We start from the raw sequence: 14,995 nt of genomic DNA, 5'->3' as shown, positions 1-14,995 counted from the left end.
TGCCTTCTCCACCTACTCATGCTAGCTCTAGCCTTTCCCGAGTAACCACTGCACTCACTGGGATTCTGGGCTGCATCATGTTAGCTCCCCACTCATGTTTGCACACTTGAATAATACAACATGGCATGTAGAAATGTTGCAACTATTAAATACTGGTTTGCAAAACAACTTGTATTACAGGCTAGAACACTCTACAGTGCAAGACTGAAGATACCGGTAGCTTCCAGCTTTGTAGGCTACCTTTCCTTGCTAGCTTACAGCTGAAGCTAACATCAATTCATCATTGATAAATTCATGCATACACCGACACACCCTGACCTGTTTCACCTGTCTTTGTGCTCGTCTCCTCCCACCTCCAGGTCTCACCCATCTTCCCATTATCCACTGTGTATTTATACCGGTGTTCTCGGTTTGTCTGTTGCCAGTTTGTCTTGTCAGGTCTTAACAGAGTTCTTTCCCGCCTTCCTGTTTCTCTAGTTGTTTCCTAATTTTTACAGGTTCTGACCATTCTGCTTGCCCTGACTCTGAGCCTGCCTGCTGTCCTGTACCTGCCTGCCTCTGACCTGATCACAAACCTATGCCTGCCCTTGACCTGCCCGTTGCTTGCCCCGTGTTTCTAATAAATAATCGGAGACCTGTACTATCCGACTCCCATGTCTGCATCATATCCTGAGTTGTGATATACATGGCTTTCTCTGAAAAAATGTACCAAAAAAATGTCAAACGTAATGATAAACACAAAAGATCTGTCTGGATCAAGTTCCATTTTGTGACTTGGCTTAATTTTTTGCTATGGTATCGTTTTGGTATTGTGATGGTATCGAGTATCATGACAATAAACCTGGTATCGAAGTCCAAATTCTGGTATCGGAGTCTCAGAATCATTCTGTTACCATGGAATTGCCCATATCCAATATGCTTTTTGTTGTTGTCGTTGACATTTAAATTGCTTGTCAAATGTTTTATACTACAAAAATGCAGGGAATATGCAGGCAAACATTGAATGGCGAATGTTATGTACAAATATTTAATGATTGCTAAAAGGCATTTCCAAGGTTTTGACATGTGAGCTAGTATGCTCAATGTGAAAAATGCTAGCTCAAATGCCCCCATGTGAGTGTCGCAGCCGACAAGGACCACTCAAGATAACATGTTACGGATCAATGAAATCTGGTTTAGACACAAAATAATTATCTTGCTAGCTAGAAATACAGTAATTTACAATCAACGATGTAGATATGATCACAAGTGGTCCAATTTTCATTTTGTTAAAAGGAATGGAGCTAAGTTTTGTCCATTCCTAATGATATCCACACTTCTATCACTACTGCAATTTGCTTGCCTTGAATGGTGGTTATTAGCTGGCCAAAATAACAGTATTCCATTCATTTACACAGTTCAGATTTATTTTGATTTTAGGTAGCAATCAATCGGTATCCTATCGTAAACTTGTTGGAAGTGAGAGGCAGCTTTAGTCATCTTCCATCCTTTTTGAGCCGCATCCTATTTCTTGCTACGCCCTGCCACTTGTCTTCACTCCCCTCAAAGACGTAAAATCATCAGATAGGTGTAGATGAAATGTCTACCAATTCACCAATCCATTGCTTTTAAATATTTGAGGGGGTGTGACGAGTGCACAGGCGAGAAGGGGTGAGAATTGAGATTGGGCTCCTGTCATCCTATAGTAGCCTAGCGCACTCAGTCTTCCCGCTGTCTCAGTCATCAATAATCATTAACAGCCGACTCAGATAAATAGCGATGTGGCTATTAGTCGTCATTACTAAGTAGTTGTCATTACTATGAGTAATGGTGCCAGTACTCTCTGAATTACCAGCAAATCAATGATTATTTTACGAGTGGTCCCAATGATTGTCAACAAAATGAGGAATCCAATCCAGTCACCTCATCATGAAGAGATCATCTTCAACTAGGAGCAAGCAAGGTAAGCAAGCTAGTTAAGTACACAACGTCATTAGCTAGGCTACCTGCCTGCCCTTCGAGCAGAGCAGGAAGGCCCATTGCCCTAACACAGACACAGCATGTACACATGTTGCTCCAGAGCCAGTGCTGTTCTTCCTTCAGACAAACATTCATAAACAATGTGCTCATTTGCACAGTATCTTTAGTTCACATTCGCTTGTTAATTTCCAAACTCACCAAGTAGCTACTACCTACACTCATATAACTTTATGAGCTGGATTGCCTATCTCTGCAATTAGTTTGTTGTTTGCGGTCATTGGCCTATTTAGGTCGCAGCCTCTATGGAAATTCGCTAGTACTTGTGCTAATTTTGTTAGCATTCTGATAGACGCCAATGGGCTTTTTTCAGCAGCCCCCTGTGTACTAAAATGGTAATAGGGAGAGGTTGAAAATGTCAGATACTTGCCAGCTGTTCAGCGCATGCTCTGCTTACGTGTCCTGGTAATCCGTCTGTCCCTACGGCCTTGTGACTGTTAACCTGTTTAAAAAGGTCCGCTAAGGCGAGTGTGGTCACACAGTCATCCGGAACAGCTGGTGCCCTCATGCATGGTTCAGTGTTGCTTGCGTCGAAGCAAGCACAGAAGGCATTTAGCTAGTCTGGTAGGATCGCATCACTGGGCAGCTCGTGGCTGGCTTTCCCTTTGTAATCTGTGCCGGTTTGCAAGCCCTGCCACATCTGATGAGCGTCAGCGCTGGTATATTAGGATTTGATGTTAGTCCTGTATTGATGCTTTGCCTGTTTAATGGCTCGTCGGAGGTCATAGTGGGATTTCTTGTAAACGGCCGGATTAGTATCCCACTCCTTGAAAGCAGCAGCTCTAGATTTTAGCTCTAGATGTTGCCTGTAATTCACGGCTTCTGGTTGGGATATGTACGTATGGTCACTGATGTGGTAAACTTCTTAATGCCATCGGATGAATCCCGGAACATATTCCAGTCTGTGCTAGCGAAAATAGTCTTGTAGCTTACCATCTGCTTCATCAGACCACTTCTGTATTGAGTGCGTGCGTCACTGGTACTTCCTGTTTTGAGATTTGCTTGTAAGCAGGAATCAGGATAGAGTTATGGTCAGATTTAGATTTCCCAAATGGAGGGCAAGGGAGAGCTTTGTATGTAATTCTGTGTGTGGAGTAAAGGTGATCTTGTGTGTGTGTGTGTGTGTGTAAAACATTTGGGTCTTCATGACAATTTACTTTCTTGTGGACCAAAATAAATAAGACTGATAAAGCACGTGAAACATGTTGTTTTCTTCCCTTCGGGGTAAGTTAGTGAAGAGTGGTTAGGCTCATGGATCTGGTGGCCAGTTTTGGAACCGAGGTGGTTTTCACCATGGAGCACTCAGCTAAAGTGTGTGTGTCATTGACAGTCTCACCCTCAGACACACAAACACAGAGAGAAAGACAGGACATCTAATGATCACAATCAATTAGCTAAAATGATGGAGTTGTCAGTAAACTTTTATGAATGATGATCTAAGGAGTTTGCGTCAGAGATCACTTTGTGTTTGTCAGAGAGATAGACACGGTCAAATTAATTCATATCAACATGAATTAAATCCTTTCTGCCCACTGCCATTGGGATCTTTTGCACACAAGAACTCTACTATTTTACTTGCCTCACTACATATTTATATTTATGTTTTGTATGATTGTCTTGTATTGCTGTGAGTATTTGTATTGTTTTTACTATTCCTGTATGACAAATTTCATCTTATCTCTCAGCAGATGAGATTGTTCCACCTGGCCATGGAGATGTTGGCAACGCGTTCCAGTACCTTTTCCTGCAAGCTAAAAGTTCAATTATTGTCATTATTTTGGTCCTTATTTCTGCAATCTTTCCTGCCATCCAGGGTTGTCTATTAGTGTTTATTTTTAAGGATTTGTTGTTTACTGTTCATAATCACACTGAAATGTAAAATTATCCAATTTAAATATATTTGTATATTATTGTTCAGTGTAATAATTAGTTATAGTAATGGTTATTTAATACAAACAACACCAGCAATTGCAGTGAGTGTTGGTGTTTCTCTCATGCCTCTCAATGCAGTTAGAATGAAACGGAATAGAATCTTTGAATGTGGTTCTCACTTCTTACTTTTTGACTGAAGCACACTTTAAAAGCTCATAAGTTGGGTTCTGGTAAAGATAGCTCAGTGATTTATACATATCTGGATTGGAGACAGTGTGTAGTTTGAGGAAGAAACAAATGCCACCATGTAAATGGTTTCCCCCATACGTCCTTTTTATTCATCCACGCATGTCCTGGATGCAAAGTCCTTTCTATTCATCCACACATGTCCTGGATGCAAAGTCCTTTTTTTCTATTCATCCACACATGTCCTGGATGCAAAGTCCTTTCTATTCATCCACACATGTCCTGGAAATCCTTTCTATTCATCCACACATGTCCTGGATGCAAAATGCTTTCTATTCATCCACACATGTCCTGGATGCAAAGTCCTTTCTATTCATCCACACATGTCCTGGATGCAAATGTCCTGGATTTCTATTCATCCACGCATGTCCTGGATGCAAAATCCTTTCTATTCATCCACGCATGTCCTGGATGCAAAATCCTTTCTATTCATCCACACATGTCCTGGATGCAAAGTCCTTTCTATTCATCCACACATGTCCTGGATGCAAAATCCTTTCTATTCATCCACACATGTCCTGGATGCAAAATCCTTTCTATTCATCCACACATGTCCTGGATGCAAAGTCCTTTCTATTCATCCACGCATGTCCTGGATGCAAAATCCTTTCTATTCATCCACACATGTCCTGGATGCAAAGAAAGCAGAGTGCCAACGGCATAAAGATGGGACATGGGCAAACATAATGGGCACTACTGTGAGGAGCACTTTGAACACAATGCCCTTAGGTAGGTGTTAGTTATTTCATGCCGAGGTTTTTATACCTACTTATGCCTAATCCGAAGAAATGCTTATGTTATCTTTATACCTATAGAATGACAATTAGCCTAGTTGGTTGATATGGAAATGCTTTTTTAAGCACTGTTGCTAAAGAGGGAGTGAATAAAATTAGATTAGCCACATCAATCACACTTAACCAAGCACTAGATAACAACAACTGTGTTCAAAACTGTCCATTGCATATTGTTAAGTTAAATACTAAACAACAACAAAAATGTACACACACACACACACACACACACACACACACACACACACACACATACATACATACATATATTTATATATATATATAAATTCCATGCAGCAATGTATTCCCCAGCATCACTCAAGGACCTCTCCAAATGCCCAAAACAGGAATGGGATGTTACTTTGGGAAACTGAATTGGTAGTGCCATTTATGCCAGCCTTGGAATGTCTAGTTTATACCCAAACACTGTAAAAATATATATATAAATTGCGTAGAGAAAAGGACACCGCTTTCCAATGTGTGTATATATATATATATATATATATATATACTCGCATGACACCACTGCTCAATATCCACCTCGGACCGACACACGGTGTGCTCAGCGCATTATAAACGGCTTAAACTAGGTTAACTGTAAACAAAACAAAAACAACTTACCATTCACTGTGGAAATGGCACCAACCAGAAAACAAACTACAAAGAGTGGTATGGAGAACGCGAAACGAATTTGGGTCTTCATTGTGGCTTCTTTCACTCTCTCTTTGAACTCTTGGGACAAAAACACAGCTGCTCCGTGTGGTGTTGCTGCGTTGGTTGGTGAGATTGAAAGATAGGCGGTGTCAGAGTGAGAGCGCGTGTATTTCTGCTTCCATCCAATGAGGTTCTGTTTTATAATTGTAAGCCCTCCCTGGGGGTGTGATTTGAAAAACGGTTTAAAGTAAATATAGCACGGTGAAAAGCACGGTGAAAAGGCGTGGGGTGGAAGAGTAGTGATGCGTTATTGATACATTATTATGTATCCTAATAAAAACTATTCAGTTAGGAAGTAAGGTATGATAACAAAAAAAACTGTTCAGTTAGGGAGTAAGGTATGATTTAAAAAAAACTGTTCAGTTAGGGAGTAAGGTATGATTAAAAAAACTGTTCAGTTAGGAAGTAAGGTATGATAAAAAAACTGTTGTTCAGTTAGATAAAAAAACTGTTCAGTTAGAAGTATGATAATAAAAAAACTGTTCAGTTAGGAAGTAAGGTATGATAAAAAAAACTGTTCAGTTAGGAAGTAAGGTATGATAATAAAAAAAACTGTTCAGTTAGGAAGTAAGGTATGATAATAAAACTGTTCAGTTAGGAAGTAAGGTATGATAAAAAAAACTGTTCAGTTAGGAAGTAAGGTATGATAATAAAAAAAACTGTTCAGTTAGGAAGTATGGTATGATAATAAAACAGCTGTTCAGTTAGGAAGTATGGTATGATCAACTGCCATTTTTTTTACCAGCCAGGGATTTGGTGGAATGATATTTCCCTTCACACATTATAATGGCATGGAATCGTATGGAATGGGAATAGCATGGAACGGAACAGACAGTGGTGGGAAAAGTACCCAAATGTCATACTTGAGTAAAAGTAAAGGCTCCTTAATAGAAATGACTCACGTAAAAGTGAAAGTCACCCAGTAAAACTTTAAAACCAAGTATTAAGTTTTAAATACACTCAAGTATCAAAAGTAAATGTAATTGGTAAAATATACTTAAGCATCAAAAGTAAAAGTATAAAAAATTCTAATTCATTATATTATGCAAACCTGAGGGCACCATTGTCTTGTGTATTTCATTTGTGGCTAGCTAGGGGTACACTCCAAAAATCAGACATAATTTACAATGAATTTGTGTTCATTTAGCCCACCAGATCAGAGGCAGCAGGGATAACCAGGGATGTTCTCTTGATAAGTGTGTGAATTGGACCCCTTTGCTGTCCTGCTAAGCATTTGAAAAGTACTTTTGGGTGTCTCTGGAAAAGGTATGGAGTTAAAAGTACATTATTCTTTCGGAATGGAGTGAAGTAAAAGTAAAAGTTGTCAACAAAATCAATAGTAAAGTACAGATACCCCCCAAAAATACAAAGTAGTACTTCAAAGTAGTTTACTTAGTTACTTTACACCACTGGGAACAGAACATAATGGAACGGATGGAACAGAAGAGATCAGATCAAATCATAACAGAAAAGAATAATATAGAAAGAAATAGAATAGAATATAAATAGATACCTGATGGTCCATTTGGTTAGAACTGAATAAATCTTGAGTGCCAATCAATTAAGTATGGAAAGGTGAAAACATTGTCATTATAAAAAATAAACAATGTTTTTGTAATGCTCTTCAAATGTGTTTTGTATCTGATAAGTCAAGTGTGGTTGCAAACCAACTTTTGATTAAAATGTGGCTGATAGGCCTCCCGAGTGGCGCAGTGGTCTAAGGCACTGCATCACAGTGCTAACTGTGCCACTAGAGATTCTGGGTTTGAGTCCAGGCTCTGTCGCAGCCGGCACCGACCGGGAGGCCCATGGGACGGTGCACAATTGGCCCAGCGTCGTCGGGGTTAGGGGAGGGTTTGGCCAGCACTAGCGACTCCTCTGGCGGGATGGGCACAGTGCACGCTGACACGGTAGCCAGGTGTACGGTGTTTCCTCTGACACATTGGTGTGGCTGGCTTTCGGGTTGGATGGGAATTGTGTAAAGAAGCAGTGCAGCTTGGTTGGGTTGTGTTTCGGAGGATGCATGGCTCTCAACCTTTGTCTGTACGGGAGTTGCAGCGATGAGACAAGACTGTAACTACTACCAATTGGATAAAACAACAAAAGAAGTGGCTTATAACATTGCCTATATATAGACACAGACCATGGATTCATTCCTACACCACTATATTGTTGAAAGACCATGTTGTTTTCCAAGATTTAGTCTGACAGCTGCAACGGATGTTTACTTTTGCAGAATCTGTGGATCATTTTTAAAATCTCTTGTGAGGCAGTGCGAGAGAAGTCAACTGCTGGGTATGCAGAAATGGTCATTTGGTGGTGGTGGGTCTAACTACCTACTCTACACACACACATATACACACACACACTATAAGACTGAATGTGGGTGTTATTCGGGCTGAGATCCATCCGTGGTGTCAGAGGTGATTTGTGTGTTGATAGAGTAAGTGGGTGTAAGTAAACTGAACTCAATATGTTCTCTCTCTGTTCTTATTATTATTTTGCGTGTGCACATTATTAACAGTAAATGTAACATTTTGAAATCCAATCTTTACTAGAAAACATGTTTGACATACGTGACCCAGCCAGCACATAACGTTCTGAGACTTATATTTCTTAAAGCTTGGGATAGTGTGATTGTCCTATGGTTATTTTGCATTCAACCTTACCACAACGTTCTGGGAATTGTGCTAGAACCATATTTTTCTCAGGTTGGAATTTTAGTATTTCTGCATAATGTTTCCTACAGGTAGTGTTCTCAAATTGTTCCCAGAATGTTAAGAAACAACGTTCTTCTGTGGGAATTTCAGTACTTCTGCATAACATTTTCTGCAGGTTTCTCCATGGTTCTATTTCATATAATTTTCTCAGAACACAATTATTTTTTTTAACCTTTATTTAACTAGGCAAGTCAGTTAAGAACAATTCTTAGTTTCATTGACGGCCTAGGAACAGTGGGTTAACTGCCTTGTTCAGGGGCAAAAAAACATTTTTACTTTGTCAGCTCGGGGATTCAATCTTGCAACCTTTCGGTTGCCAGTCCAACGCTCTAACCACTAGGCTTCCTGCCACCCCAGGGGTAAGTAAATGGGTAATGATTAATGGGTAAGCAAATTAATTTCCTATCTGTGCTTGGAGTTCAAAACACTTAACCCAAACTAAGACAGCAGTGTTATTACATTTTTTATTAAAAATCTTATTCTCAGAACGTTATTTAATTACCTTCAAATAACCTATAATTTCCATTCTCAGAACATTAATAAAACCTCCAATTAAACTTTCAGGGAACCATAGTAAAAATGTTCTCAGAACCTCCATGCAAACTAAAAATGAACTTTCCAAGAACAGGCAAAATGTTCCCTTCTCAGAACGTTTAAAAAACATTATGTTTTACTGGTCAGGAAACTTATGGCTTTATTCCCAGAACCAATGGGAAACCAAAAATGTACTTTCTCACAACTTCCAAGGAACTAAATGTGCTAGCTGGGAAGAGTCCATATCAGCTGTAGGACTCTCTGATATACTCATTCTAAAAAATAACCAATGGTAATAACCAATAACCCACCATTTCTATTAATAGAATTGCTAAGTACATTTTGATTGACTGACACATACGTTACATTCCCTGACACCACATTGACTGACATCACCATTTACTGTAACCTAGTAACTGGTAGAGTTCTGATCTAAAAATAGATATCTCAAAACATTACCATTGTGGAAGGGATTTGGTGCATTTTCCAGTACAGTGCTCTCCAGTAAAAGCTCTTTGAAGACCCCTTATAATAACTTCAAACATGTATTCCTGATCTCTCCTATAGTAGGCCTATGATATGAACGCTCCATAGGCTCCCAAATAGCATAAGATTAGCATCAGTTCATGGAGAGGGTCAGCATGTTTACTGCATGGGGAATCTGTAATGACTCCTATTTCTAACTGATACCGAGATACAACAGAGGTTTTTACATTTTTACATTTTACATTCATTTTTACATTTACGTTTGACATTTTACAGGTGTAGGATCTTAATTTGATCCCTCTTTTGTTGCTGAGAATTTTCCTGTAAAGCAAAAAATATCCATGAATTATATTTCACATAATAATTCACATTTCCTATTGCTGCAGGATTATGTTCCTTCTGTAGCAAATATAATAATTCACATTTCCGGTTGCTGCAGGATTATGTTCCTTCTGTAGGAACCCCGGGAGGGCCAAGAGAACAGAGGTGTCTGGTTATATATCTGTCATAGCTTTCTGGATATAGTGTTATAATGAAGTTCACTACTGACACAATCTATTCTACTCTATTCCATTCTGATCTGTTCTATTATATTATATCTAAGCTGTAAAAGATAGGCTATCCGTTGTGTATCAGTAACAATTAAACAGCCTATTATTCAGTGAGAGGGGTCCACAGTTTGAATGCATGAGAACCACACCAAGGTATTTCCTACCCTGTGACTAAGCCATGTAGCTTTGAAACCTTGTCAAAAGTCATTATCGTATGGACAGAACCATACAACCGTTGTATAGTCGGCTTGGATAAATCAATCAGTCAACTTCAAACAAATAGTCAGGTATGGTGTGAGTCATCACATAAGTTTCCTATGATGTTCACCTCTTGTCTAAAGGGGCTTTTCCTCATGACTTAACTCTCCAATATCAGGCCTCTCTCCAAGGGGCTTAATCAGAAACAGACTGGCCATAGAGCGGTTCTGGCAAATGCCAGATTGACTGGTTCATCTTTATCCCAGAGGGCTGGTCTAAAGATGGTAGTAGTTTTAGTGCAGAATTGCCATTGTTTAGCAAATAATGGTGGCCTCAAAGGAAGAGAATTGTGGGAGCCTTGAGGCAAAATTAGGGCGGTGTGCTAGAAATTCCCAGGAGGATTTCTGTCTCCAGTCTGTCCCTGGGTTCAATTGGTTCATTAAAAGAAAATCTATGATAATCACTGATTCCTTGGTCCAGATTATTATTGGTGGGTTAAATGAATGAGAAGTGAATCTTTATTGTAATATTTGAGTTAATAATCCTGAGTCAATATTGGAAATATCAATTTTGGACAGAGTTTTCATTTGATTTCCATGTACTCAAAAACAGTATAGTTATTTCTCATATCAATAGGCTTTGTATTGTATTTCCTGTATCTGGGTGAAACCTTGAGTTTTTTCAGACCCCTGATGTGTGCAGAGAATAAACAATCATTTGTTTTGAAATATTTCACACATTTTGTATTCATTATACAAATATTTTTAAATTAAGATACAGCTTTTCTCAATATTAAGGCAATTTGTAACTTTATGTACTTATATTTGGTGCAGCAAATTGCCCTCATTCTCATAAGCAATGGTTGATTTCTCACATTGAGTGAATAGTCTACTTTAGTAAATGCCAATGTCGCCTCCCAGTGGCCAAATTGTATTGATTAGAAACGATCGACTTCACTGATAACAACCTGATACTGAAATGAAAATAATCCATTTATCAAACCCTGAGATTCAAATAACTGAGAAACAAACAGCTTAGTGATTCACTGTATTATTTCGCCTACTTATACAACGGGTGGGTCTAACCCTGGATGCTGATTGGTTAAAATCGCATTCCAGCCGGTGTCTATTCCACAAGTTACCACTGGCTAAATCTATGACGTTAAAATACGTATTTACTCTGTCGCGTCTCACTGCGCAATCAACTGTCTCATCAGCCCAGCAGACAATTTATAAACTTGATCTCCACTATTATAAAGCATGTAGACATTATCGCCCATTTCTTTTTGACTAACATTTGGTTTTCAACAGCGTTGATTTGTATAAACCTAGCTGCAGACAGCTTTTCTCAGACAGTCGAAATCATGAATCAACTGGCATGATTTTTATGCAAATATACAAAGAAATGTCAATAGAAAACAGGTCAAACGAAACGAGATGCATATAGTTTGCAGTCCTTCCAGCTTCCGTTTGAAGTGATTGTGTTAGCTGTGTTGTTGACTAGATGACGAGAGAGCACATTTTCAATGCCAGGCGAAATCACGCCTCATTAGCGTTATGGATGAGTGCAAATAAATGTCACTTAGAACCCAGTTTAAACAAATGCAAATGCGCTACTTTGCTGCACTGTTTGACGTGACTGTAAATTAGCCGCAATTGGCTAGCTACAGTAGCAAGCAAGGGATAAGAACGTTGCCAGCCAGTATGGAAATTGAACATTTAGAACGAACGACTGGGAACAGAACAAAAAGACCAAGGAGCTGGGTCACGTCTCTGGCAACCGAACCGAAAGAACGAACGACCAGCCGGCTTGGGTAACAACCTTAGATTTGTGTCGGGACTATACAGTGCATTCAGAAAGTATCCCAACCCCTTGACTTTTTCCACATTTTGTTACATTACAGCATTACTCTAAAATTGATTACCTTACTTTTCCTCCGCATCAATCTACACACAGTACCCAATAATGACTAAGTGACAACAGGTTTTTAATTGTTTTTGCAAATGTATAAAAAATAACTGAAATACCTTATTTACATACAGTACCAGTCAAAAGTTTGGACACATATACTCATTCAAGTGTTTTTCTTTATTTTGACTATTTTCTACATTGTAGAATAATAGTGAAGACATCAAAACTATGAAATAATACATGGAATCATGCAGTAACCAAAAAAGTGTAAAACATATATAAGATTCTTTAAAGTAGCCACCCTTTGCCTTGATGAGAGCTTTGCACATGCTTGAAATTCTCTCAACCTGGTTCACCTGGAATACTTTTCCAACAGTCTTGAAGGAGTTCCCACATGCTTAGCACTTGATGGCTGCTTTTCCTTCACTCTGTAGTCCAACTCACCCTAAACCCTCTCAATTGGGTTGAGGTGGGGTGATTGTGGAGGCCAGGTCATCGGATGCTGCACTCCATCACTCTCCTTTTTGGTCAAATAGCCCTTACACAGCCTGGTTTCGCTGCAGAATGCAGTGGTAGCCATGCTGGTTAAGTGTGTCTTGAATTCTAAATAAATAACAGACAGGGTCAGCAGCAAAGCACCCTCACACCATCACACTTCCTCCTCCATGCTTCACGTGGGAACCACACATGCGGAGATCATCCATTCACCTACTCTGCATCTCACAAATACATGAAGGTCGGAACCAAAAAACTCAGATTTGGACTCATCAGACCAAAGGACAGATTTCCACTGGTCTAATATCCATTGCTCGTGTTTCTGGCCAAAGCAAGTCTCTTCTTATTATTGGGGTCCTTTAGTAGTGGTTTCTTTGCAACAATTCAACCATGGTGGCATGATCTATGAACAGTCAATGTTGAGATGTGTCTGTTATTTGAATTCTGTGAAGCATTTATTTGGGCTGAAATTTCTGAGGCTGGTAAATCTAATGAACGTATCCTCTGCAGTAAAGGTAACTCAGGGTCTTCCTTTCCTATGGCGGTCCTCATGAGAGCCAGTTTCATCATAGCGCTTGATGGTTTTTGCAACTGCACTTTAAGAAACTTTCAAAGTTCTTGAAATGTTCCATATTGAATGACCTTCATGTCTTAAAGTAATGATGTACGTTTATCTTTGCTTATTTGACATGTTCTTGCCATAATATGGACTTGATCTTTTACCAAATAGGGTTATCTTCTGTATACCACCCCTACCTTGTTACAACACAACTGATTGTGTTGTAAAAAATGCCACAAATGAACTTTAACAAGACACAAGTAAAAATAAAGAAAAACCCTTGAATGAGTAGGTGTGTCCAAATGTTTGACTGGTACAGTATTTATTTAGACCCTTTGCTATGAGACTCAAAATTGAGCTCATGTGCACCCTGTTTCCATTGATCATCCTTAAGATGTTTCTACAACTTGATTGGAGTCAACCTGTGGTAAATTCAATTGATTGGACATGATTTGGAAAGGCACACACCTGTCTGTATAAGGTCCCACAGTTGACAGTGCATGTCAGAGCAAAAACCAAGCCATGAGGTTGAAGAAATTGTCTGTAGAGCGCAGAGACAGGATTTTGTTAAGGTACAGATCTGGAGAACGGCACCAAAACATTTCTGCAGCATTGAAGGTCCCCAAGAACACAGTGGCCTCTATGATTATTAAATGGAAGTTTGGAACCACCAAGACTCTTCCTAGAGCTGGCTGCCCGGCCAAACTGAGCAATCGAGGGAGAAGGGCCTTGGTCAGGGAGGTGACCAAGAACCCGATGGTCACTCTGACAGAGCTCCAGAGTTCCTCTGATGCGATGGGAGAACCGTCTAGAAGGACAAACATCTCTGCAGCACTCCACCAATCAGGCCTTTATGGTCGAGTGATCAGACGGAAGCCACTCCTCAGGAAAAGGCACATTACATTTACATTACATTTAAGTCATTTGGCAGACGCTCTTATCCAGAGCGACTTACAAATTGGTGAGTTCACCTTATGACATCAATGACAGCCAGCTTGGAGTTTGCCAAAAGGCACATAAAGGATTCTAACCCCGACAAACAAGGTTCTCTGGTCTGACGAAACCAAGATTGAACTCTTTAGCCTGAATGCCAAGAGTCACGTCTGGAGGAAACATGGCACCATCCCTACGGTGAAGCATGGTGGTGGCAGCATCATGCAGTGGGGATGTTTTTCAGTGGCAGGGACTGCGAAACTAGTCAGGATTGAGGGAATTGGTGAACAGCGCAAAGTAGAGCGAGATCATTGATGAAAACCTGCTTCATAGCTGCGGTGAAGGTTCACCTTCCAATAGAAAAATGACTCTAAGCACACAGCAAAGACAATGCAGGAGTGGCTTTGGGACATTTATCTGTATGTCCTTGAGTGGCCCAGCTTGAGCCTGGACTTGAACCCGATCGAACATCTCTGGAGAGACCCGAAACATAACTGTACAGCGATGCTCCCCATCCAACCTGACAGAGCTTGGGAGGATCTGCAGAGAAGAATGGGAGAAACTCCCCAAATACAGGTGTGCCAAGCTGCTAAAGGTGCTTCAAGAAAGTACTTAGTAAAGGGTCTGAATACTTATGTAAATATCGTTTTTTTTATATACATTTGCAAAAATGTCTAAAAAACTTTTTTTGCTTTGTCATTATGGGGTATTGTGTGTAGATTGATGAGGAAAAATGTTTTTATCAATTTTAGAATAATGTAACAAAATGTGGAAAAAGTCAAGGGGTCTGAATACTTTCCGAATGCACTGTATCTCATGGAAGAATTAAATAGTATGAATACATTCATCAAAATAACCTTGTTTATGAAAATATGTCAATCATTTTTTGAATATGTTGGTAACCCCTTGTATAAAAGTGATAATGCCCTCGAAGCCGGTATTTGGAGGACATATTGACACAGTTCTACA

At 39.6% G+C, this 14,995-nt stretch overlaps 1 protein-coding gene across 4 annotated transcripts in view; it reads right to left on the bottom strand.

Moving 5' to 3' along the window:
- The window catches only part of LOC135509629 (lactadherin-like), a 47,049-nt gene extending 41,320 nt beyond the window's left edge, over positions 1 to 5,729 (bottom strand). For 3 of the 4 annotated variants that reach the window (XM_064930432.1, XM_064930431.1, XM_064930433.1), the window contains exon 1: positions 5,547 to 5,715. In XM_064930432.1, coding sequence (XP_064786504.1) covers positions 5,547 to 5,628 — 82 coding nt within the window. In that variant the 5' untranslated portion in view covers positions 5,629 to 5,715. Of the gene's footprint in view, positions 1 to 5,546 lie in introns of all 4 variants that reach the window. The other variant, XM_064930434.1, reaches the window with a different exon arrangement.
- Positions 5,730 to 14,995: the final 9,266 nt, after the last annotated feature.

Source organism: Oncorhynchus masou, chromosome 22 (genome assembly GCF_036934945.1).
Source record: "Oncorhynchus masou masou isolate Uvic2021 chromosome 22, UVic_Omas_1.1, whole genome shotgun sequence".
NCBI lineage: Eukaryota > Metazoa > Chordata > Actinopteri > Salmoniformes > Salmonidae > Oncorhynchus > Oncorhynchus masou.
Note: the sequence above shows the minus strand (reverse complement) of the source record. Positions and strands in the feature narration are given on the sequence as shown.